We start from the raw sequence: 26,770 nt of genomic DNA, 5'->3' as shown, positions 1-26,770 counted from the left end.
CACAAGGTTTCAGCACCATCCGGACCATAGACTGAATAGTCAAATCCTTGTTCCTGGGAAGGTAAACCTTCTGAGACACCGTATCCAGGATCACCCCAGGAACTGAATTCTCTGAGACGGTTCCAAGTGAGATTTCTGGAAATTGAGTATCTATCCGTGCTCCGTAAGCAAACGAGTAGTCAAGCCGATGCTGTGCAAAAGCTGTTCCCTGGACACTGCCTTTATCAGGAGATCGTCCAGGTACAGAATTATTTGGACACCCCTCATGCGCAGTTGTAGCATAATTTCCACCATAACTTTTGTGAATAGCCTTGCGGCTGTGGAGAGACCGAAGGAAAGGCCAGAAACTGGTAATGCAGGTCCAGAATCGCGAACCTGAGGAGCGCTTGATGAGGGGGCCAAATTGGGATATGTAGGTATGCGTCCTTGATATCCAGGGACACCAGAAACTCCCCCTCCTCCAGATTTGTATCACTGCTCTTAGAGATTCCATCTTGAATTTGAGCACCCGAAGATACGGGTTCAGGGATTTCAGATTCAAGATTGGTCTCACCGAGCCATCCGGCTTCGGAACCACAAAGAGACTAGAGTAAAAGCCCATTGTGTGCAGCGGAGGAGGCACTGGAACAGTAACTCCTGTAGAAAGCAGCTTTTGCACTGCTTGCTGTAAGGAAACCCTGGCTTCTTGTGAAGCTGGTAAGCCTGATCCGAAGAATCTGAGAGGAGGGATTTCCTGGAATTCCAGCCGGTATCCTTGGAATGTGAGGTCCCTCACCCAAGGATCCCGGCAGGACTCTGCCCATATATGAGCGAAGTGTTGAAGGCGAGCCCCCTACCTGAAAGTCGCCTTGCTGCTGGGGCCAACCGTCACGCGGAGGGCTTTGTGGAAGAGGATCCTGAGGCCTGGTCTGCAGGTCCAGCAGCAGCTGGTTTACAGGACTTACCGCAAGATCCTCTAACAGCATTGGAGGCACCTCTGATCCTGCTCCTGAATCTGGCCACCCGAAAGGACTGCAGGGATGGTCCAGGATAGGGACGCCTGGCAGGTGGCGGAGCAGATGGCAGATATGTTGCCTGAGATATCCACTTGTTCAGTTCTTCAAAACAAAGGCATCACCTGTAAAACTAGGATTTTAAATACCAACCAGTAAATCCTTTTCTTGCAGTCCAGAGGTTCCCAAACTGTGTGCCGTGGCTCCCTGGGATGCCTCGGGACACTTGCAAGGGTGCCCTGGGTTGGTGGTCCAGGACCAATTCAAATTATTCATGGTCAATATAATAGGCAAAACCAACGCTTGTGGCTGCCAGTCATAAAATATGTGGCCAAACAGAAGCAAATCTTGTCCCTCACCACACAACTGACCCTAAGGATGACATATAAAACGCAATCTACTTAATGTAACATTTCTTTCTAAATTTCTCAATTAGAAATTTTTGGCCTAGGGGTGCCGTGAAAAAAATTCTGATATTCTAGTGCGCCGTGATTCAAAAAAGTTTGGAAACCACTTGTAGTCCATAAGGGAGATCGGGGGAGACTTAGTACGATAGGGTATAGACGGGTTCCAAAGGAGCCAGTGCACTTTAAATTTTCTTCACTGGGTGTGTGCTGGCTCCTCCCCTCTATGCCCCCTTCCACAGGCTGAAACCGCTGATAATGAGCTCCCCCCTCACTATAACCCCCTGGTACCAGTTTACAATGGTGATTCAGTGGGTCCTGGAGAAGCAGTCTCCGCGTGCAGCAGCAGTAAGAAATGGTGCCGTTTGGCTTCTGGTCCCGCTCTCCGGGAAGCCCCGCCCGCATAATGGCGCACGGTCCCTGCATTATTTTTATACTAGCTCTCCTTATAATGTGTGTAAAACGAGAGTATATAGACCCCGTTTACTTGTTGCCAGTCTGGGTAGTCAGTGTGCACCACGGCCCCGAGCTGGGTGAACACTGTACCTCATGCCACCATCATGCACCGGGGACACGCTAACCGAGTCCCTGGTGTCACTGCACCGCTTCTGTCTTCGGCATCTGGTGGCATGCTGCCAGCGTGGGCTCACCCTCTAGGAGTGCGAGTTCATCACCTCAGGAGCACAGTGTCCTGTCAGCTGGGATTACGAACCATTAACTCTAAGGAAGCTGGTTCGGTCCACCCCTTCAGTCCCACGACGCAGGCAGACTGGTTGCCAACCAGTGTGCCTGAAAATAATAAACTAAAATACATTTCTGAAGTAAACTCTCTGGAGAGCAAACAGAATGCACCCGGCTCCTTGGGCACATTTTCTAAACCGAGTCTGCTAGGAGGGGCATAGAGGGGAGGAGCCAGCACACACTATTAGTTTCTTACAGTACCAGGCTCCAGTGGACCCGATCTATACCCCATGGTAATCTACGATTCCCCAGCATCCACTAGGATGTAAGAGAAATAGGAAATAAGAAGCAGTGCAGATAAAGACATTAGCCTTTAGACAAATGAGGATGGACTAAACGCCCAACCAGATCAGAGATAGGCAAACGAAAACTGCACCACAAGTCACAGCACATTTACATACTGTACACCAAAGCGTTTTACGGAGTCTGGAATTGACCAATAAGCAACAGTTTCTGTTTCTGTGCCTCATACCTCATACATATGTGTCATCTTACATCCTTGCTGCAGTCACGCTAAATAGCCCTTCGAGTGGCGTCATGATGTGGCGGGACTCAGTAGTGACGTGCGTCTTTTTTTGTGATTGTATCTGCATCAGAAATGCCACGTTACAGGGTTTTCCAGAAAAACACTATAGCAGAGCATTTTGTATGCAAATACAGTGGCAGCCACACACAGAGTATAGGCATGCCGCATAGCATTTGAATCAGCAGAAGCTGCTCGTGCGTACTACTGCATTACATTGTGTCTAAGACGCATTTTCCTGCAAAAAAAAGACGTCTAGCTCTACAGTCACACGGCACTCACAAGTTATGTGTAACGCGACTTATAGCGCACGGATCAAAAATGTAAGAGGACACATCTGCACATTAGACACGGCCCTAGCGGATGATGAACCATGTGTTACCTGTACCGCATCACTGCACGCCTGTACGTGGAGGAGGAGAATGTATCATTATGGTGCAGTCTTAGTGGAATGGAAAAAGTAGCCTTGGCGCCAGGCGTAGAACAGCGCATCGCTGTGCTCCATAACATAATATGGGGGAGGAAGGGGCAAATATCCCCAGCCTCGCGGGCCTCCTTTTCTTCAAGCTCAAACTAGCAGAAAAATCCTCATGTTACGGTAAATGCTTTAGATGAAAAAACAATAATGTAATCTCTGAAGTTCCAAAAATAAAACCTGGTATCCTGTAATTTGATAACACAGCATATATAGTATAGCAAGCATCAATACTTATTAGTAGCAGCAAATGATGGACATATTAACAAAATCCCCTAAAACGATATAACCACCTGTGCTTCAGATGGTAATATAGCACTTGTAATTTAAAAAAGGGCTCCTTGCTGGGAGCTCCACATGTGGGTTAATTAGACGTATAGGCTCATAAGATGATTTTATGGATTTAAAAGTTTCATACTGTCACTTTTATTAAAGATGTGGATTGTAATAAGTATCTTCATTTTGATAGTTGCCATCACAGGAGCTGGAAGGCTAATATACCCAAGGGCCAATTTATGCGAGTTCGCAGGAATTGTTCCAATAATGCGGATTATGCTGTTCAAGCAGAGGCTATGTTTACATCCTTTTTGAAACAAGGGTACCCAAAAGAACTGCTAGAAAAAACGTTTACAGAAGTCAGTTTAATGGATAGAAAAGGGCTTCTTGTGTCTAAGAAAGATAAGTCCTCCAATTCTACAACACATAGGAAAACTAATGCTAAACATCCCCTGACCTTTGTGACAAAATACAATTCATCAGCTATGGAGATTAAACGTATCATTAATAGAAATTATAGTCTTTTGAAGCTTGATAAATATTTGAAGAATGATATACAAGAATCTCGGAAAATTGTTTTTAGGAAAGCAGATAGCCTAAAACTTAAATTAGCACCAAGTATGCTGAGACCAGATTCCACTAAAGAGGCGATTACGGGGAATTGGTTGGGGTCAAACCCGAAACCAAAAGGGTTTTTCAGATGTGGCAAGTCAAGGTGCCATACATGTGATCATGCAGCACATCGATGTAATACCGTCACATCATTTAGCAATAATGAATCATATAAGTTAGAATCTTTTCTCAACTGTCAATCATGTTATGTTATTTATGTCATCTCATGTGGGTGTGGGGTTCAATATGTGGGCCGTACCACGAGAACACTTAATGTTCGGTTTCTGGAACATAGGAGGCTTCTTATTAAAGATAATAGAACACATAGTTTACCTTGTCATTTTGGATTGTGTCCTAAGGGGATTCTCAAGGACATTAAAGTACAAGCTATTGAACAGATCCCCCCATCGACCAGAGGGGGAGATAGATATAAGAAGTTGTGCCGCAAGGAGGCCTTTTGGATCTACAAACTTGGAACTATGGTTCCTGCGGGCCTGAATGATACTATCGAGCTCAACAATATTTAATTGTGTGAATAGAGGCTATAGATAGGCATCCCAGGTGCACTACCCTTTTCCATCATTTCCAGAAAAAATTCCTTATTTCTCCCCCTTAGCAGACTTCCAAACACAGTTTCGGTTCTATCTCTCCCTTTATTTTCAGGTTATAATGTTTAGTAAGTTTAGAACATTGAGGAAGTTCTGAAAAGGACTGGCGAAGCCCCAATGATCATCTAGACCCCCCAATATTATACTGGGTTAGGTAGCTCCGCATTAATTTAATCAGTAGTTCTAATTGGGTGTAGTTTTTATGTTTTTTCAAAAAAAATAAATAAAAATATATAAAAAAAAAAAATAAAAAAAAAATTTGATACTATACACATATGTTTACATATAGGCGTGATATGATCTAATTGGATATTTATATCTAAGGGTTCTTGAAAAATCAATGCAATAATGTTTTTCCACTTTGCTGTTTTTCCTGAAGTTATAAAAAGTCCTTAAAGAATCGTTAGAGGAGCCCATTGGCCCTTGAGAGCGTATCTAAGTTTTAGAAATTATATTATCAGGAATATACATATATATATATATATTTTTTTTTTATTATTATAATGACTATTGACACTACCATTCTAATAGAACAAATATATGGTAATTATTTGGCTATGAGACATCCACAGGTATATTTATGTATTTAAATTTTAATAATTGTTTTGTTATAATTCTCCTGCCTCACTGTTTGGTTTTATTTATTCTAAATATTGTATAATGATTTAAATGGCGAGGTATAAAAACCTTTTATTATTTATATTTCCCTAGATTGTCTTGCTATATGAATAGAAGCTTGCAAACACTCATTATATCAGTTTTTAATTGCTTAATTGTTTATAGACAGCTGTATCAATGATTAGTGAGGCTAGGAGTATAAAAATACCCAAGGATCTGGAGGCGGTACTTCTGATGAAACAGCCCCAGGATTGAGGCTGAGAAACGCATCAAGCATTCCTCCCAGTATCCTGTCTGGTATCCTGCTTCTCTCCACCACCAGAGACTACAAGCACGTCTTCGAACGGCTCCAGCTACAGGCACGTCTCTGACGGCTCCCGCTATATCACTGCAAGTGAGCGGTTCCGAGCGTTCAGTTCACCAATACATTCTGCTTTATTTCATCCCTTCGGTGCCGCAGTCAAGCGGCGTGGGCAGCCGGCGCCCAACATTTTCAAAGGAAATACCGAATAATTGCAATCAGCAGAGGCTGGGGTAAGCACAATACGAGACTGTCAAAATAGCGTTCCATGCTTAAATGTCATTGTGCTGTGCACGGAATTGTGCTAATTAAAATCACCCGTAAAAAGCCTTTTCTAAAATACGGAATAAGTATTGGGAGCAGATATTATAAAGTGGACAAAACAAAGGTGAACTGTTTATATTTACACCACGGATGGACTTTTAAATCCATAAAATCATCTTATGAGCCTATACGTCTAATTAACCCACATGTGGAGCTCCCAGCAAGGAGCCCTTTTTTAAATTACAAGTGCTATATTACCATCTGAAGCACAGGTGGTTATATCGTTTTAGGGGATTTTGTTAATATGTCCATCATTTGCTGCTACTAATAAGTATTGATGCTTGCTATACTATATATGCTGTGTTATCAAATTACAGGATACCAGGTTTTATTTTTGTGATTATCATATATATATATTTTTAATAAATTGTATAATACTTTCAATGACAGCGCTTCTTTGTTTTTTACCATTGTCCATGATTTTTTGAGGTTCAGCACCTCAAATTGAGAAGCTGCAGTCAATGTAAAGTATAGTTGTCTCATAGCCAATTTTACTAGCGCTCACTTGTTTTATTTATATTTTCTCTGAAGTTCCGTCTGAACAAGTTCAGGGGGTTCCGCAATGTAAAGTTTAGCGATCTATTCTTTGGTGAAAGCAGAACTTGCTTTGAGAACATCTGTACGTTATTATGCTCACCAAAGTGCCTGAAAGAACGTGTGCTGCTAAAAGCACCGGAGGATTACAGAGCGCCATCATTAAATGCGCGCCCCGCTGTGCCACATTTACTGCACGCCGCGGCTCCTCCACGCCACGCGGGCAGAAGCCCTTTAAAGCCGCTGTTGACGCGTCCCGTCATTCATTTAACCAAATGACTTGCATTAAGGGGTGTGCATTCTCTGAGGTTCGCTGCTAGAATGCTCTTTAGGTACACGCATACAGAAAGACTATTTTCATAAAAGAGCCGCATGAAGCCGCTCCGTTCTGAGCCAGTGGGCAAAAAAAAGAAAGAGACTACCGTGTATAAAGAGTGAAATGGTCCAATTGTTACACTTCTGAAAACATCCACTTGTTCTCCGCCTCAATGGCAACTGTATGCACCGCTGCAAGCTACGGATTCTGCAATCTGCTCTAATGGACGTGCTGAACATGAAGGGGGCACGCTTGTCAAAGACGAGTTCCATGAAAGAGGCGGCACGGAGCTTTCAAACCCCATTAATTAACATCTTCAAAACTGAAAAGCAGCCCTGTGAGTTTTCACGCCGGCGTCTTTCTATGCAGAGGAGGATTAGGAATCCTGCTTTATATTACTCGTCTATAGGCAGCACTCAGGAGAACGGACTGCATTTGGTCTTGTCTACAGTTCCCTGGGGTGCTGATGAAAACGTCAGGAGATACAGAGCGAATGTGGACATGATCCAGATCTATTGGAGAACACGGAATAAGACACATTCCGGCAGCGGTCACCAGGCAACCTTCATTATTAGTGCAATGCTGACGTCAAGGAACCTGTAGAGACACCGCTGCCCTGGAGATGAAATCGTGAACCCTGCAGTGTTCTAGAGCAGAGTGATGGTCACCTGTGACTTCTGGAGAGCTGTAGTAGAACTAGGAGTCCTAGAATGTCTTGCAAGCACTAAGGGATCATTTACACAAACATTAGGTGTGGGAAGCTACGTGACCTGAAATAAACATGAGATTTCCTGAGAACTTGCTGCTCTTAATAGGTCGCATATACGCATTCTGCGCTGCGAGAGGAAACGGCTATCATGTATCGGAGTAAAGAAGTCACACTTGGTGGTATAGATACTGGGCCAGATTGACTACCGTATACTGATGTGACAATCTAGTCAATTAGTGCAGGTTCCTGCATGTGCGAGTGGAAACCAGTGTCGGCCATTGATTTTACGCAACGTGCCGCAAACCGCCACCAGTAGTAACTGCACTTGCACCAGCCCTATACTAGGTGCTACAGATCAGTCAGAAAAAGGCTTCCCTTCCCCGTGTGCATGACTTAGAATCGCACGGAGCTTTTGATACTCGGAACGTGCAGAGAAAAATGTTTTGTAAGCTTTTTAGCAATGACTAACAGAAACTATTTTGGGACAAAAACAGCACTGACCATTTAAATCAAGCGTCACAGCCCTTTAAATCAAGAAAGGATAATCCACATTCACCAAAACAAAACAAAGGAGATTTATGGTAGACTTATCATGGTTAAATCTATTTCTGCAAGGTACACTGGGTTCCACAGGAAATACATCGGGGTGTAGAGTTGGATCTTGATCTGAGGCACCGATAAGCTAAAGCTTTGACTGTTCCCAGGATGCATTGCACGGCCTCCTCTATAACCCCACCTCCGTGCACAGGAGCTCAGTTTCGTTAACCAGTCCAATGCAGTAGCAGGTAAAAGAGAAGGCAGATGTTAGTCACATAGAACCACATTCTCACGATAGAAGAAGGGACCATGCAAACCCAAAGAAGCTAAGTGCGTCAGGGTGGGCACCCTGTGGAACCCAGTGTACCGCGCAGAAAGCTTTAACCATGGTAAGTCTACATAAATCTCCTTTTCTGCAGTGGGGTACACTGGGATTCCACATGGAATACATTGGGGATGTCCTAAAGCAGTTCCTCAAGGGAGGGGACACACCTTAGCGGGTATGAGAACCCGGCGTCCAAAGGAAACATCCTGGGAGGCGGAAGTATCAAAGGCATAGAACCTAATGAACGTGTTCACTGAAGACCACGTAGCCGCCTTGCACAATTGTTCTGCGGCCATGTGCCACAGCGGGCCACCCAAGAAAGTCCAAAAGACAGAGTAGAAAAGGGCCTTAATAGCAGCAGGAGCTGGGAGCCCGGCCTGCGCATAAGCTTGTGCAATCACCATTCTAATCCATCTGGTGAAGGTTTGCTTATTCGCAGGCCAGCCACGTTTGTGAAAAGCAAAAAGTACAAAAAGGGAATCTGACTTCCTGATAGAGGCTGTCCTTTCCACGTATATACGGAGAGCCCGTACCACATCCAAAGACCGCTCTTTGGAGGACAAGACAGAAAAGATAAAGGCCGGAACCACAATCTCTTGGTTAAGGTGAAAAGATGACACCACCTTAGGCAAATAACCTGGACGAGTTCTAAGAACCGCCCGGTCACGATGAAATATCAGAAAGGGTGGACGGCAGGACAATGTGCCCAAGTCCGAAACCCTTCTAGCAGAGGCAATAGCCAACAAAAAGAGAACCTTCGCAGTGAGCCATTTAAGGTCCACCGTCTCAAGAGGTTCAAATGGAGACTCTTGCAGGGCATTAAGGACAACAGACAAATCTCATGGAGCCACAGGAGGGACATAGGGAGGTTGAATTCACAATATGCCCTGAGTGAATGTATGAACGTCAGGAATAGACGCAATTTTCTGCTGAAACCATACCGACAAAGCAGATATATGAACCTTGAGGGAGGCCAGACGAAGTCCTAAGTACAGGCCTTGTTGCAAACAAGCCAGAAGTCTGGATGTACTAAACTTGTAAGCATCGTAATTCTTAGCAGCACACCAGGTGAAGTAAGAATTCCATACCCTACAATAAATCCATGCAGAAGACGGTTTGCAGTCCTTTAGCATAGTTTGGATAACCGCCTCAGAAAATCCTTTGAATCTGAGGAGTGAAGCTTCAAGAGCCATGCCGTCAAAGCCAGTCTGGCCAGGTCCAGGAAGACACAAGGGTCCTGACCGAGGAGGTCTGGGCATTGAGGAAGTAGAAGAGGACGCTCTATCGATAGACCCTGCAGGTCTGAGAACCAATGCCGTCTGGGCCACGCTGGAGCGACTAGAAGTAGTATTCCTCCTTCTTGCTTGTACTTCCGCAGAACCCTGGGCAGGAGTGACACTAAAAGGAACAACATAGGGCAGCCGAAAGTTCCATGGAATTGCCAGTGCGTCCACGAACGATGCTTGAAGATCCCTTGTCCTTGATCCGAAGACCGGAACTTTGTGATTGTGTCGAGACGCCATCAGGTCTACATCTGGTAGGCCTCACTTGTCCACTAGGAGTTGAAAGACTTCCTGATGAAGACTCCACTCTCCGGCGTGCATGTCCTGACGACTGAGGAAATCCGCTTCCCAGTTGAGGACTCCTGGAATGAACACTGCCGATAATGCGGCCAGATGGCGTTCCGCCCAACGAAGGATTTTTGACACTTCCATCCTTGATGATTTATGTAAGCCACCGTGGTGGCGTTGTCTGATTGTACTTGTACATGCCTGTTCCGTAGCAGAGGCAGGACAAGAGTCAAAGCATTGAACACTGCCCGCAATTCCAGAATGTTTATCGGGAGGAGAGATTCCTCCCTGGTCCACCGCCCTGGAGAGAGTGTTGCTCCAACACCGCGCCCCAACCCCTCAGACTGGCGTTCGTAGTCAGTAGGACCCAGTTGGGATCCAGAAGGGACGGTCCCTGCTCAACTGTTGGTCCTGTAGCCACCAGCTCAGTGACAGACGAACTTCCAGAGTCAAGAAGATCATTTGAGACCTGATCCGATGAGGCAGGCCGTCCCACTTGGAAAGGATTTACCTCTGCAGAGGGCGGGAATGAAATTGAGCGTACTCTACCATGTCGAAAGCTGACACCATGAGGCCTAGAACTTGCATCGCCGAGTGTATCGACACTCTTGGGCGAGAAAGAAAGTATCCGTTCATGTCCTGAAGATTCAGGACATTCTCCGGAGACAAGAACAGTCTTTGGCTGTGTGTGTGTCCAGCAGTGCCCCCCCCCCCGGTGCACCATGATCCGAGCAGGGACCAGCGAGGACTTTTTCCAGTTGATGAGCCACCCGTGGGCTTGTAGGAATTGGACCGTCAGTTCCAGATGACTGAGGAGAACATCTTGGGAGTTCGCCAGGATCAGCAAGTCGTCCAGATACGGCAGGATCCGGATTCCCTGACAACGGAGATGGGCCGTCATCACGGCCATTACCTTGGTGAAGATCCGAGGGGCCATGGTCAATCCAAATCGCAGGGCCTGGAAGTGATAATGTAGGTTGCCAATAGCAAATCGCAGATACTGCTGATGCGACATGGCAATAGGAATATGCAGGTAAGCATCCTATATGTCCAGGGATACCATATAGTCTTCGGGTTCCATGACCAGTACAATAGAGCGCAGAGTTTCCATACGGAATTTGGACACTCTCACAAATTTGTTCAATGATTTGAGGTTGAGTATAGGCTGGAAAGACCCATTTGGTTTCAGTACTAGAAACAGGGTCGAATAGTATCCTCCGCCTCTCTGGGACAGAGGTACCGGCACTACCAAGTGTAGAGCTTGCGCATTTAACGGATCCGAAGGGATAACCATCGAGCAGAACTGGCGAGGGGGACGTCTCTTGAAAGAGATTGCGTACCCGTGAGAGACAACTTCCCACACCCAGGCATCTGAAGTGGTCTTTAACCAGGCCTGGGCAAACGGCAGAAGTCGGCCTCCCACCCTGGGATCCCCAGCAGGCTTATTTTGTTTGGAAGCAGGCTGACGGGCGACCCAAGACTGTTTTGTTTTGGGCTTAGTGGTTTTGGAAGTACGAGCCTGTCTCGGGTACGCCTGACCCTTTGTTTTTCTTGGAGTTCGAAAGGAACGAAAAGTAGTACTCTTTGCCTTTGGTACAGAAGGATTAGTATTTGGGAGGAACGCAGTCTTAGCAGATGCCAAGTCAGTCACAATCTTATTAAGATCCTCTCCAAATAGGATGTCTCCCTTAAAAGGGAACACCTCCAAGGTCGTTTTGGAGTCTAGGTCCACCTTCTAGGACCTTAACCACAGAATTCGGTGAGCCAGTATAGATGTAGTAGACACCCTGGCCGCCATTACACCTGCCTCAGAGGACGCCTCCTGAATATAGTGGGAGGCTGTAGTAATGTGAGAGATATTGTCTGGCAGTGTCAGAAATATCCTGAGGCAGCTCATCCTCCAATGCCTGATCCCATGCTTCAATTCCTTTTGCGACCCAGGAGGCCGCCATAGTGGGTCTATGTACAGAACCGGTAAGGGAGTAAATAGACTTCATGCATCCCTCCACATGCTTATCCGTCGGTTCCTTCAGTGAGGTGACAGTGGTGACAGGCAGAGTAGATGACACCACAAGATGGGTGACATGAGAGTCCACCGGCGGTGGAGTTTCCCACTTGTTACTCAAGTCCGCAGTGATAGGATAACGAGCTAGCATCTTTTTAGACAGGGAGAATTTCTTTCCTGCAGACGACCAGGATTCCTGACGAATGTCAATTAAATGGTCAGAATGTGGAAAAACTACTTTAGTAACCTTCGGACGTTTGAATTTATTAGGTTTCTTAGACGCAGTAGTGGGATCTACCTCATCAATTTGTAGAATCAGCTTAATAGCCTCCACTAGGTCAGGAAGATCAACCTGAGTTGTAGTTTCCTCGTCAGAAGCGACTGTATCAGTGTCTGACGGATCAGGATATTCCCCATCCTCATCAGAAGAATTATCTGAAATATTAGTGGATTGTGAGGAGGAAGCGTCCCGCTTAGATGACTCCTTGAGCCCAGAGGAGCGTGGGGTAGACTTTTGTCTAACCAAGGATTGATTTAATTCTTGTATCTGGGTAGACAGAGTGTCCGCCCAGGGCGGATTAACTACAAGGACAATATGAGGCTGTAATGGCACGGGAGGTCCCACAGGGGGCTTAAGACGTGTCACAAACGTATTCAGCATACTTGAAAACGTTGCCCAAGGTGGTACCTGTTTAACCACAGGTGCTGCAGGTTGACTGAGAGATGTATGGCACCCAGAATCTGAACCATCAGTTAAAACTTCCCACTCAGGTAAATCCTTGGTGCAAGCACTGCATGATGCAGAAGCGTCTGCGGATTTCCCGCCCTGTGCAGCAGACATTATAGGGAATGTAGCCTTAGCCTTAACTAACACTGTTTAAAATGACATGTAGAGTACTTAAGTGACTGTAAATGCACAGCGCTGATGAGGCAGGCTGATTTAGAGAGGAGACATTGCCCCGCAGTCCTGGAGATCAGACCAGCTACTTGTGTAAAGATGGCGCCAAAATCTCTGTCAGGGAGTGAGGGAGAGTTAAATGCAGCTCCAGGGCAGGAATACCAGCAGTAGATGGCGCCTGGAGCTGGGGGGAGGGGCTACAGGTCAGCGCCTTATTCCCTATGCTGGTCCTCACCACCGGGTACACTGGAGCCTATGTGAAACGGATTTATTAAAATCCGACCTGTGCTCCCTGCCCTGGTGGATATAGTGGGGTCCCTGTGCAGTACACGCCAGCGGCGCGGTCCGTCTCCTGGGACCGAGACCGGACCGTGATTTACCGGTGGATCCCACCTGGGGGACCCTCTTACCTCTTCCCTGATGTGCAGCCACGCGATCCTGGAGAGCATCAGCGGCGGTGTGCCTGTGGACCGGTGCGCCTCCGCTGCAAGTACTCGGGAACCCGGCTGCGGGAGTATGCAGCGCTGCTAGGGAGGTGATGGAGCCGCAGCGCGGCATGTCATAATGACATAGAAAGTGCTGCGGCCCTTGAAGTCTTCTAAAAAAAAGCTCTTTTCAGGGCTGCCTAGTGCAGCCCCCCTGTTAAGTGACCTGCTGTGCAGGCACCAACTTACAAACTGAGCTCCTGTGCACAGAGACGGGGTTATAGAGGCGGCTATGCAATGCATCCTGGGAACTGTCCAAGCTTTAGGCTGTTGGTGCCTCGGATCAAGATTCAACTCTACACCCCAATGTATTCCCTATGGAATCCCAGTGTACCTCGCTGCAGAAAAACATATAAAAAATGTATTTCTATTTCTTGTAGTAAATACTGTACCTGCCAAACGAGTGCCTACGATCGATTTCTTTCTGGGAGGCTGCAGTAGATGTGGAGCTGAGGCTTCTTTTGAACCCTAGAGAAACCAGAGACAACACAATTTTAGAACAATGATCATGGCACAAATTATAAAAGGTCTTCCCTTCATTAGCTAAAGTACATAGCCTAAACCACATGGGGCTTGATGTAATGGCATCCAACACGGACGGTGGTGCGGGATGGCAGCCGATCCTGTACATGATTGCCCCTTTAAAAAAAACATCTGAAATCACCCAGCATACCACACCTCCGGCGATCTCAGATACCATTACATCCCGCCGATGGTGTGTCATTAATATGGAGTGTTCCTTCAGGGAACCCCATCAAAGAGTCATCAGAAACAGGTGACATTACTGCTCCATAGATAAAATCATTACTTACCAATAAGCCCTGCATCATCTAGCCAACATCAGCCACGATGTGTACTACCGGCCACTAGCACTGCATCATCTAGCCAACATCAGCCCCGATGTGTACCCCCGCCACTAGCACTGCATCATCTAGCCAACATCAGCCCCGATGTGTACTCCCAGCTACTAGCACTGCATCATCTAGCCAACATCAGCCCCGATGTGTACTCCCGCCACTAGCACTGCATCACCTAGCCAACATCAGCCCCGATGTGTACTCCCGGCAACTAGCACTGCATCATCTAGCCAACATCAGCCCCGATGTGTACTCCCGGCCACTAGCACTGCATCATCTAGCCAACATCAGCGCCGATGTGTACTCCCAGCCACTAGCACTGCATCACCTAGCCAACATCAGCCCCGATGTGTACTCCCGGCAACTAGCACTGCAACACCTAGCCAACATCAGCCCCGATGTGTACTCCCGCCACTAGCACTGCATCATCTAGCAAACATCAGCCCCGATGTGTACTCCCGGCCACTAGCAGAATCAGCTCTATTTGCCAGCTATACTTGCACATACTAGGAATTTGTCTTCGGTTTGCTATACAACAGCCAAGTAGGTAACAAATAAGCAGGTGGGGAAGGGGGGGGGGGGGGGCAATTAAAGTCAGACAGATAGGTATACTGTAGGGACAGAAGTTAGATACATGTATGTCTAGTCAGTCAATGTTCAGGAGTTCAGCAGCCGGACCGCTTGGGGAAAGAAACTTTTGAGGCTTCTGGTGGACATGGCGGGGACGGTCCTGTAACGCCTGCCTGAAGGAAGCAAGTTAAATATGCTGTGGCTGCAGTGTAGCTGGTCTTTTACTATCTTCATTGCCCGCTTTTTAGCTCTGGACAGGTACAGGTCCTGGACTGAGGGAAGGTCGGCCCCGATGATCTTCTCTACGGTTCTGACCACCTTTTGGAGCCTCATCTGTCCCTCGTGCTGGCGGAGCTGTACCATACGAGTATCGAGGAGCACAGTACCGACTCTACAATCGCGGAGTAGAAGAGGAGCAAAAGCTTCTGTGGGATGTTGAACTTCTTTAGTTGCCTGAGGAAGAACAACCTCTGCTGCGCTTTCCCAACAGTGGAGTCAGCGTTGGACCCCCATTTAAGGCCCTGGAGATTGTGGTCCCTAGAAACTTGAAGGAGTCCACTAGCGATACCACACTGTCGGCAATCGTTTGCGGAGGTGCACTAGATGATTTCTTCCTGAAGTCCACTATCATCTCGACAGTTTTGAGGGGGTTGAGCTCAAGGTTGTTGTGGATTCACGACTGGGCCAACCGGTCTACTTCCCGTCTATAGGCCGATTCGTCCCCGTCCTTGATGAGGCCGATGACGGTGGTGTCATCGGCGAATGAGATGATCTTTACTGATTGCGCCTCTGAGGTACAGTCCTTTGTGTACAGGGAGAAGAGCAAGGGTGAGAGGACACAGCCCTGAGAGGCCCCTGTACTAATGGACCGCGCTTGAGAGGTGAATTCCCCCGCTTTCACCACCTGTGTCCTATCGGTCAGGAAGTCTACTATCCAGGAACAGGTAGCTTCTGGGACCCCTAGGCGAAGTAATTTGGGGTGGAGGATGCTGGGGACGATTGTATTGAAGGTCGAGCTGAAATCGACAAACAGGACCCTCGCGTAGGTACCGGGAATGTCTAGGTGCTGTAGAATGTAGTGCAGGCCCAGGTTGACTGCATCCTCGACACACCGAATCGATCGATAGGCGAACTGCAGGGGGTCCAGTTGGGGTCCAGTCACAGTTTTCAGGTGATTCAAAACCAGACGCTCAAACGTTTTCATGACCACAGACGTCAGTGCTATCGGCCTGTAGTCGTTTCTTCGGGACCGGGACGATAGTAGACCTTTTGAGGCAGGAAGGGACTTTCTGTAGCTCCAGTGATTTATTGAAGATCTTGGTGAATATGGGGGCGAGCTGACCCGCACATGCTCTTAGGGCAGATGGTGACACTCCGACAGGACCCAGAGCTTTCATGGGTTTGGCCCTTTTGAACAATGCCTCCACCTCTTCTTGGGCGACTTGCAGTGCCTGGGGTTGGCCGTCGGTGTTCGGTGCATCGTAGAGGTGATTGTTTGGGTTGCAGGGGACTTCTTTTGCGAACCTGCAATAGAGGTGGTTCAGTTCGTCTGCTAGGTCTTGGTGCATGGTGGTGGACTTCGATGTTTTCCTATAGTTGGTTCTGGATTGCATTTCTTTCCATACAGATACGTGGTCATTGGTGGAGAGATCATTTGTCAGCTTGTCCGAGAACCGCTTTTTGCTAGCCCGATTCCTTTAATCAGAGAGTTCCTAGTACGGTTGTATAGTGCTCTGTCACCGCTGCTATAGACCTCCTCTTTGGCTCGACGAAATTGCCTGAGATGGGCATTGAACCAGGGCTTGTTGTTGTTGTAAATGCGGTAAGTCTTGGTAGATACACACATGTCCTCACATTAGCGGATATAGGATGTGACAGTGTCTGTCAGATCATTCAGGTCCGTTGCCGAGGCTTCGAAGACCCCCCATTCCGTGCAGTCAAAGCAGGCCTGGAGCTTCATCTTGGCCTCATTGGTCCATTTCTTAACGGTCTTGACGACAGGCTTAACCGCTCTCAGCTTCTGTGTATAGGTAGGGAGTAGGTGGACGAGGCAGTGGTCAGATAGGCCGAGTGCAGCACGCTGCATAGACCGGAAGGCAGACTTGAGGGTAGTGTAGCAGTGATCAAGGGTGCGCCCTTCTCTAGTGGAACACGTGACTTGTTGTTTGTACTTAGGTAGCTCCTTGCTCAGGTTAGTTCTGTTGAAGTCGCCCAGTACTATAAGCAGAGAGTCTGGGTGTTTTTGTTCTATGTCGGATATGCATACGGCCAGGTGGTGCAGGGCTTCGTTCTCGCAGGTGAGGGGGGGGGGGGGGAATGTACACTCCCACAAGGACAATTGAGGCAAATTCCCGGGGGGGAATAGAAGGGGTTGCAGTTGATACTCAGCATCTCCAGGTGAGGGCTACATGATTTGCCTATGATCGTGACATTGGTGCACCATCCGTCGTTGATGTAGAAGCAGATGCCACCACCCTTCGTTTTTTCTGAGAGAATCTTGGAGCGATCGGCCCTGAAGAGACTGAAGCCCGGCAGAGACATCGGGTTGTCCGCAATATGGTCGTCCAGCCACATCTCCATAAAGCAGAGGACGGACGACCCTGTAATGCCTAACCCTGCGCTGCCCAGAAGGAGGGACAATTCGTCGAACTTGCTTGCCAGTGAGCACACATTCGAAAGCAGGATCGCGGGAAGTGCAGGCCGGTGCCCTCGCCGCCGCCGCCACCTCACTAGGGCGCCTGCGCGACAGCCTCTCCTCTGAGCCCAGGTCCTTCTACTAGGGCCGACATGAGGGCCTCCGTCATTCTCTTTCCGGGACTGGTGATTCACCCGCCAGTCACCACCCGGGTTGCGGGGGGACGCGGCCGCTCGGTCATCCATTTCGGTGTCCACGACGTCTGCATCCTTGCCACAAAGGGCAGCAAGGGTAGCGAGGGCTGCAAGGGCCGCTGATCCGCCCGCCGACGGGCCCGAACGTGTGGTAAGTACCTCGGGAGCGCTCCAGCTTAGGAGGGCTTCCCTGCTGTATTTGGTCACCGGTGGGGTAGACAAGGGCAGGGGAAAACAAGGGGTAACAGGTATTTTGGCTGAGATGCATAGCTCCGAGGCAGCCATCTGCGGCGCCATCTTAAATTGTAATCGCTATAATTGTTGTTGCTGTAACCTATTGCTGCTCCTTAATACAATGGGTATATTTGAAACAAGTGATACTGTAAATAAAATAACAGCTTTTTCTGCTGCTGATTTAGTCAAAAGCAGGCTTGTGGAGAGGTGTTAGAATCCAATTCCTGTTGTGTAGGTGTGAAAGATCTCAGTGTGAGAGGCCTTTGAAGTAGATTTCTTGTGGGGGTAGTGATAACATGTGTCCTGTGGAATGGCTCTTGAAAATTGAAGTGAGCAGTGATCCTTCAGTGATTCAGATCCTGAATATGCTGTATATTAGTTGATTAATGCAAGAAGTCAGTTATTTTCTGCTCAGAGAACAGAGGTGAATGATGTCTAAGTGAGGGGCTGGATGGAGCCAAATATAGGTTGTAGTCCACAGTACCTTATCTGGGATGCCCAATGCAGAGCACAGTAGATTCCAAACTGAAGGACTTCAGTGGAGAGTTGCAGAGATTTCAATCTAGTGTGTATCTCAGCGCAGGAATGCAATCCGTTGGTTTTGATGAGATGTCCGCATAGAGTAGTACAAGTTAAAGGAAAGTACTTGGATATTTATGATGATTTATAGGTCAGTTGTGGTGAATTTCAGCTGTTTTATGGAGATGATCAGGAGCATGCAAAAGGTGAGGCAGCCATCTTGGTGCACTGCATCATCTAGCCAACATCGGTCCCGATGTGTACTCCTGCCACTAGCACTGCATCATCTATCCAACATCAGCCCCAATGTGTACTCCGAGCCACTAGCACTGCATAATGTATCCAACAACAGCCCCGATGTGTACTCCCAGCCACTAGCACTGCATCATCTATCCAACAACAGCCCCGATGTGTACTCCCAGCCACTAGCACTGCATCATCTATCCAACATCAGCCCCAATGTGTACTCCCAGCCACTAGCACTGCATCATCTAGCCAACAACAGCCCCGATGTGTACTCCTGCCACTAGCACTGCATCATCTATCCAACAACAGCCCCGATGTGTACTCCGAGCCACTAGCACTGCATCATCTATCCAACAACAGCCCCGATGTGTACTCCCAGCCACTAGCACTGCATCATCTATCCAACAACAGCCCCGATGTGTACTCCGAGCCACTAGCACTGCATCATCTAGCCAACAACAGCCCCAATGTGTACTCCCAGCCACTAGCACTGCATCATCTAGCCAACAACAGCCCCGATGTGTACTCCCAGCCACTAGCACTGCATCATCTATCCAACATCAGCCCCGATGTGTACTCCTAGCCACTAGCACTGCATCATCTAGCCAACAACAGCCCCGATGTGTACTCCCAGCCACTAGCACTGCATCATCTAGCCAACAACAGCCCTGATGTGTACTCCCAGCCACTAGCACTGCATCATCTAGCCAACAACAGCCCCGATGTGTACTCCCAGCCACTAGCACTGCATCATCTATCCAACATCAGCCCCGATGTGTACTCCTAGCCACTAGCACTGCATCATCTAGCCAACAGCAGCCCTGATGTGTACTCCCAGCCACTAGCCATGTATCATCTACCCAATATCAACAGTAAGTGTTTGTGACGTAGCGGGGGGGGTTTGGCATAGACAGAGCATAATATAAACCTACCCACCAATGACGACAAGTCTGTGAGAAAGGTAAGTGCTAGATAAACACGATTAGACACAGGATAGGGCTTATATTAGCAAAATGAAAAATCTTGGTCTATATTACGCATTTCCCCAAAGAAAAAAAAGGACCAAAAAAAGTCAGCTTGTTCCTTTGACATAAATGCCGCCTTTGTAGAGCACAGTGCAGATAACCCAGAGTGGAGACACGGTACAGAATTGTATTAGGTCCCACACACGCCGTATATCACTGCCAAAGTTAGAGGAAGTTGTGTTATACAAGTTTTGGCTCTTGTGTATAATAAAACAACTCAATTAATTATGTAAGAGAGAGAAACGGTTTTCCCTCCGCACCACGGATTTTCTTGAGCGTGTTAATATTTCCATTGGGAAAGGCACAAAGTTTGAATCTGCTTACGCAGCAACATCTGATTGTGTTGTTAATTAAGTTGCCTCGCCTCACAGAATAGCCAGCAAGACCAAACACAAAGGGGGCTGAATAAGTGACACAAACGCTCTGGCTTCCCTTTCAAATCTCCAAACAAATTTGCAGTAAAAAAAACCAAACTTCAGACTGTACTAAGCGCCACAATTAAAAGTAATTGCTGCTCACAGTATTTACTGAGTGTACTTCAAACGCCGCAATGATTACGAGACACGAGTACATTAATCAGGGAGGGAAATGCCACGGTGAAAAGAGGTCATTATTTCAAATCGCTACTGTATGCAATGTATTCGGATAATGTCCTGTGCATACGTTTTCCTTATTTATTAATCTGACATTATGCAACCATAAACTTTCTAAATCTGTGTTAAATATTATAATAATAGGTCTTTTCTAAAATGACATCAGAAACGGCGTGCCGGATCATCTGCAGCCTGCCCTGCCCCTCACTGTGTCCCTGTCTCTGGAGGCCATTTAAAATGGCACCCAGCCGACAGCCAATCAGAGCTCGCAGACGGCAGCGGTGGCTCCTGATTGGCTGCCGGCCTGCTAGCTTTGATTGGCTCACAAGCCAGCGCCATATTTCGAATGGCTGCCGGAGACGGGACACAGTGAGGAGCAGGAGAGACGCGCACTGCACTCTCCTCAGACACAGGAATCAGAATCAGGAAAAAAAAGCAGCAGCAGCAGGGGGTGACCAGTATACTGGGGGCACTAAGTATCTTGCATTGTTGGGGGCATGTGTGTATCTGGCACTGCTGGGGGCATTATGTGTGCCTGGCACTGCTGGGGGCATTATGTGTGCCTGGCACTGCTGGGGGCATTATGTGTGCCTGGCACTGCTGGGGGCATTATGTGTACCTGGCACTGCTGGGGGCATTATGTGTATCTGGCACTGCTGGGGGCATTATGTGTATCTGGCACTGCTGGGGGCATTATGTGTATCTGTACACATAATGCGTGCCTGGCACTGCTGGGGGCATTATGTGTGCCTGGCACTGCTGGGGGCATATGGGTACCTGGTACCGCTGGGGGCATATGCGTACCTGGCACTGCTGGGGGAATATGTGTATTTGGCACTGCTGGGGGCATTGTGTATTTGGCACTGCTGGAGGCACTGTATATTTGGCACTGCTGGAGGCACTGTATATTTGGCACTGCTGGGGGCATTGTGTGTATACATGGCACTACTTGGGGGGCATTATGTGTTTAAAAATAAAATTGCACCAACTGATGTTCCGCCGCTTTGATAGCTCCACACACATCACCGCCCACCTCTGCCCCGCCCGCAGTTTCTGAACTTGTTTTCCTACAAAATTAGCACTTGATAGGTGATAAAGAGCCAACGTTACTGAAAACTGTGACTGCAAAGTACAAATACAACAGATCAATAATTGCCTGCTCTGTATTTGCAGCATCGTTTGGTATTATTGGACATGAACGTGATTTGTGTTGATCAGTGGTGGAGAATTCTTGAATAAATCCATTCTGATTCCATGATGTAAATACAAAATGTGGAAAATGCTAAAAGCTTGAATGCCGCACATTTTATCATCACCGTGACCTTTAGAGTGATAGATGGGCACTGATATGAGCCAAGCTGCAGACTACACTCAGCGGCTCAGGAAGAGATTCCTGCAAAAGGAACGTACACGGTATCCTGCTGCGGAACGCTTGTGGTGCTCGCTGTACAGCCGCACGCGGGATGTAATCATGTGACCGGGCGTCGGGATCCCACCAGTCATTATACTGATGGCGGAATCTTGACCACTAGAAATCCTGAAAGTCGGCATGCCCACAAGGGGCTTCATTGCGCTTGGAAAGCAGATTATACACACATACCAGCCAAGATTCGTGACCAACCAATCACCTAGCATAGAGTAATAATTTCTTCCAGAGAAACAAACGGAAGACGTTATGCAATGTTACAAACATTACTACATAGAAAGCTCTGCAAGAACAATCCCTCTACAATGTAAGGGGTCTGGCATATTTTGTTGACATTGGCCACGTCAACACTGATGAAATGTCAACGTGATTAGCAGGTCGGCAAATTGTTCCTGGTGGTCTAGTGGTAACTCACCAGGTACGGCGGTGTCCAGCAGCATCTTCTAGGTTTGGCAGTCAGCAGATGAGGAACTCCGGGTCATCATCCTGCAGGTACCCCCTTAACCGTCCAGAGGATACGGCAGCTCTTACTCCCGTGACACCTCCCAGCTACCCACTAGCTGTGATATTAACAATTATACTCACTGAGGCCACGGTTAGTGGTGACTGCAAAGGGAACCATGTAATCCACAGTGGACACTCGCAGTTACTGGTGATCTAATGTAACATCCCCACAATGATAGTATAACTCTCGCAGTGACCTAATTACATGCAGGTGTCCTGTTAGAACGGTAGTAAAACAAATACAGTCGTAACATGCCTGCAGTAAGACCAGCGCATCCCCACACACACACACACCTGCCGATGCTGAGCCCAGCGACAACTCGCACACAGTGTCGCATATGCTCCCTGACCTTTGCTGGGAATTAGCAATGCATTGCACAAGAGTATCTTTATAAGACTGTGGGGGATATCCTATTAGCCGCGGTAAAACATCGGGTGCGAAAAACGTATGTTTTTCCCGATTTTTCACAGATTTTTTTTTTAAAGGCTTTCGAGATTGACCGCCTGTCAAAAAAAAAAAAAAAAAAGCCCTTTCTCCCAAAAACACACAGGTTGTGTTTTCGGCAGAAACAGCCTCGTTTTCGCACGAAAACGGTGCGGTTTCTGGGGATTTGGTTTCACCTGCCTCAAATCCCCAATGACCGCGGACAACCTGCAGCATCCGATGCCCGCTGCAGCAGCAGGCTGGGACTGCAGGCATGGCGTTACGGCCCAGAAGCTGTCACTTGGTGCTGTGACCGCATGCCCCCCCCCTCTACCCTGCTCCCCGGTAGCAGGCACATGACGGTGAGCAGCCATGTGAGCGGGGGGAGCCGGAGCAGCAGCGCTGCACCAGGAGCTGTCAGCAGTCGGCACCCGGTGCAGCATCAGGTAACCCCCGATAAGCCACCGCTTGTGCTGGCTTATCGGAGGTACAATTAGCCACGGTAAATTACTGGGGTTAATTGAATATCCCCCTTAGGGCGGTATCCAATTAGCCACAAAATCGCTGCAATTTTTCACACAAATTATTTCACATCGTGCGAAAATTGATGCGAAAAACGGCTTTTCGAGCTCTCGTTATTCGCCCCATCCTATTCTAAACGTACAAAAACTGGACATGGGCGAGAAAAACAAAAATGAGTGAAAAATCAGGGTGACCATGGGGAAATCAGCCTGTACCTCAAAAAATGCCAAACTAACATAGGACAACAGTATAGACGTGTATTACAGGCCGTATTAAATATATTTGGGGTACCTAAATTGGGTTAAAAGGCTGTACAATGCATTTTTTTTTAAAGAATGGTAAAAATAAAAAACAGCATTTTTTTCAGCAAAATAAGTGCTCAAATTGAATTTGGGGTACATAAAAATGGGTATAAGTGTATATTTCGGTCATTTTATGAGATTTAAAAAAAAAAAAAAAGAGTGTAAACAGACCGATTACCCCCACCTGCGAGCTTAAAAACACTTGTCCCAGTCATAAATTCACGGTAAAGTTATTGGGTGAAAACTTTTCAGTGCTAATTGGACAGGGGGTTTTGGGCGATTCACGGTAAAAGCACACACCTGGGAAAGAGTGATCCAGTTTACTTGCAGGAATCTCAGACAGGGAATCCAGGGATCCAGAGATCCTGCAAGAATAGCATCTGTTAGTGACATGCTTTTTACAAGGAGCAGTGAATACAGTAGGCACCCAGATCACACAAGATACTCACACAAAACTGAGAATGTCATCGATAAATCCGTAACTCAGAGCATGCTGCCAGTAATTCGATTGGTTGATGTGACGGGGCAACCGCTAGCATTGGCAGATTACTACTTTGTGGCCACAGGCAGGGCTGGTAGTAGACGGGGGTACACGGCTATCTGTGGGGGTCCTATGTGCACCTTTGGAGTAAGGTTATGCTTCCCTGGCCAGAGTTTAGGTGGCTCATCTAAATAAATGTGTGGAGCCCATACAGTGCAGGTCCAACGCTCTACAATAACACAAAGGCGGAACGTCAGTCTATATAAGGTCCCACTGGTAACAAGCGGAGACTTGCGTCACTAATCATCTCATTAAGAGAAGAGTCTCCAATCTACGGATGTCCTGTTACACCGCGTGGATCCTAAGCCCATCAATAACAGGGAGATATAGCAAAATAAATCAGATTTATGACCGTACAGGAAGAAAGGTTTAAATAGAACGGCAGAATGTACAGAGGTGATCAGCAACATAGGAAGCCGCTATTATCTACAGCCACACTTCAGAACGTAATGAAAGCCTCTCGGGAAAAAGATATATATAAATATATTTCCTTACATCTCCGTTGGAGAATGACGCTCGCCTTTACTATTCACGGGTATTTATCACTTGGAGCATGTAATCATGGAGAGAAAGCCAATGTGGTCACTGTGTTGATTTTGTTTTTAATTAAAAGACTTTATATAGATGACCTAGATTGGCAGTACAGTGTTAACGCTGATGCACTAGGGAGAACATAACATTGTCCGCAATACTGTATATCAGTGAATATCGCACACAATCAATGTACAATGAAAGGTTCTGTGCGTCTTGTAGTCGGCAGCTGCTCACCTCTGGACTCTGGATGGTGGCGCGAACACTCCGTGTTTGGGGGGACAGGTAAAATACTGAACGCCAGAGATAGAGCCGTTGTTTTTACCATGAGGCTTATCCAGCTCAATGCCGCACCACAAACCTGCCATAAAAAAAACACAGATTCAGTATTGTTATCAAAGCAGTTTAGCAACGTAACTCATTAATCTATTAGAGCTAAAAATCCCCCCCCCCCCAATACTGTATGGACATTATATAGGGCGCTGGCCTCTTATACCACATTTACCATCGCTCTGTAGGATCACAAGGAGGCAACAATGAGCATTCAACGGCTGCTGGTTATGTCAAAGGGACAGCAACGGCTGCTGGTTATGTAACAGGAACCGCAACGGCTGCTGGTTAGGCAACAGGGACCGCAACGTCTGCTGGTTAGGTAACAGGGACCGCAACGGCTGCTGGTTATGTAAAAGGAACAGCAACGGCTGCTGGTTATGTAAAAGGAACAGCAACGGATGCTGGTTATGTAAAAGGAACCGCAACGGCTGCTGGTTATGTAAAAGGAACAGCAACGGCTGCTGGTTATGTAACAGGAACCGCAACGGCTGCTGGTTATGTAAAAGGAACAGCAACGGCTGCTGGTTATGTAAAAGGAACAGCAACGGCTGCTGGTTATGTAAAAGGAACAGCAACGGCTGCTGGTTATGTAACAGGAACCGCAACGGCTGCTGGTTATGTAACAGGAACCGCAACGGCTGCTGGTTAGGTAACAGGAACCGCAACGGCTGCTGGTTAGGTAACAGGAACCGCAACGGCTGCTGGTTAGGTAACAGGAACCGCAACGGCTGCTGGTTAGGTAACAGGAAGAGGGACCGCAACGGCTGCTGGTTAGGTAACAGGAACCGCAAAGGCTGCTGGCTAGGTAACAGGAACCGCAACGGTTGCTGGTTAGGTAACAGGAGCCGCAACGGCTGCTGCTTAGGTAACAGGAGCCGCAACGGCTGCTGCTGGTTAGGTAATAGGAACCGCAACGGCTGCTGGTTAGGTAATAGGAATCGCAACGGCTGCTGGTAAGGTAATAGGAACCGCAACGGCTGCTGGTTAGATAATAGGAACAGAAACGGCTGCTGGTTAGGTAATAGGAACAGAGACGGCTGCTGGTTATGTAATAGGAACAGAAACGGCTGCTGGTTATGTAATAGGAACAGAAACGGCTGCTGGTTATGTAACAGGAACCGCAACGGCTGCTGGGCCTGGTGGTATATAAAAAAAAAAAAAAACCATAAAAACTGAGATGTTTCATAAGACATAAACACTGAGCCCGATTCATGGATGTACGCTATTCTGATATTCGCATAGTTGAGCAATCATTGGTGGTCTGCCGCAATGCACAAGTGCAGCAATATAATTGCGCCTACAGAGTGAAGATTAATTTGTGATAGACCGAGAGCGGACGTTTTGTGGGGGGTTACGTGGAGTGGGGGTGCGGACTGACTGCGATCCTGTATGCAGGAAACGTACCTTTCGGGGTCATTCTGAGTGAGCATAGACTCACTCAGGACTTTGATGTGTGCCTGATCAATGCTGCGGCAGCTGAGAAGGCTCCGGTGGGTGTCTCTAGAGTCAGAAATCGTATCTCTAGCAGCATCAGCGCACAACTATGACTCAGGCCCAATGAGTGGGGACAGGTGATCAAACAAAACACTTTCATTTACGAGGGAAGTTCAGTAAGTCAGGTAACAAGACCTCTCACGTGTGTAATGTTCTCTATTTCATTCTCATTTCCTGCCAGGCCAGAGGAGGTAGATCACTGCTTCCCCTCACGTCCATCACACTGCGCCTTATATCAGCCATACTGTCCCAGCATCAGCTGTAAGATGGCGGGAACATGGTCGCACATTGATGTGCGTAGTGTGACCAGATTTCTGCGTTTAAAAGGCACATCGGAAGCTGAAATTCATTGGCAACGAGTCGCGGTGTACGGTGGTAACACCATGCCACGAGTTTGGTGTAACTCCAAGGATGGGGGGAAGGGGGGGGGGGGGGGGGGGAGGGAGAGGTCATTTTGCGGAGAGGATAGTCTTCTCTGCACCCTGTTCATGCCTTGTGGGAATACAATTCACAGTGAAGTGCCGCAGCACGACGGCTGGCTGCACACATATTGCCCATGTACCATA

The 26,770-nt window shown here is 47.6% G+C and overlaps 1 protein-coding gene across 11 annotated transcripts in view; it reads right to left on the bottom strand.

The window, feature by feature from the left end:
• The window catches only part of CLIP4 (CAP-Gly domain containing linker protein family member 4), a 176,222-nt gene that overhangs the window by 6,808 nt on the left and 142,644 nt on the right, over window positions 1-26,770 (bottom strand). For all 11 annotated transcript variants that reach the window (XM_063918918.1, XM_063918922.1, XM_063918923.1 and 8 more), the window contains 3 exons: window positions 24,615-24,738; window positions 23,606-23,670; window positions 13,647-13,722 (listed from right to left, as the gene is read on the bottom strand). In XM_063918918.1, the coding sequence (XP_063774988.1) occupies window positions 13,647-13,722; window positions 23,606-23,670; window positions 24,615-24,738 (265 nt within the window). The remainder of the gene's footprint in view (window positions 1-13,646; window positions 13,723-23,605; window positions 23,671-24,614; window positions 24,739-26,770) is intronic.

The sequence above is a fragment of the Pseudophryne corroboree genome, chromosome 4 (genome assembly GCF_028390025.1).
Source record: "Pseudophryne corroboree isolate aPseCor3 chromosome 4, aPseCor3.hap2, whole genome shotgun sequence".
Taxonomy (NCBI): Eukaryota; Metazoa; Chordata; class Amphibia; order Anura; family Myobatrachidae; genus Pseudophryne; species Pseudophryne corroboree.
This window is presented reverse-complemented; position numbering and strand designations above follow the sequence as displayed.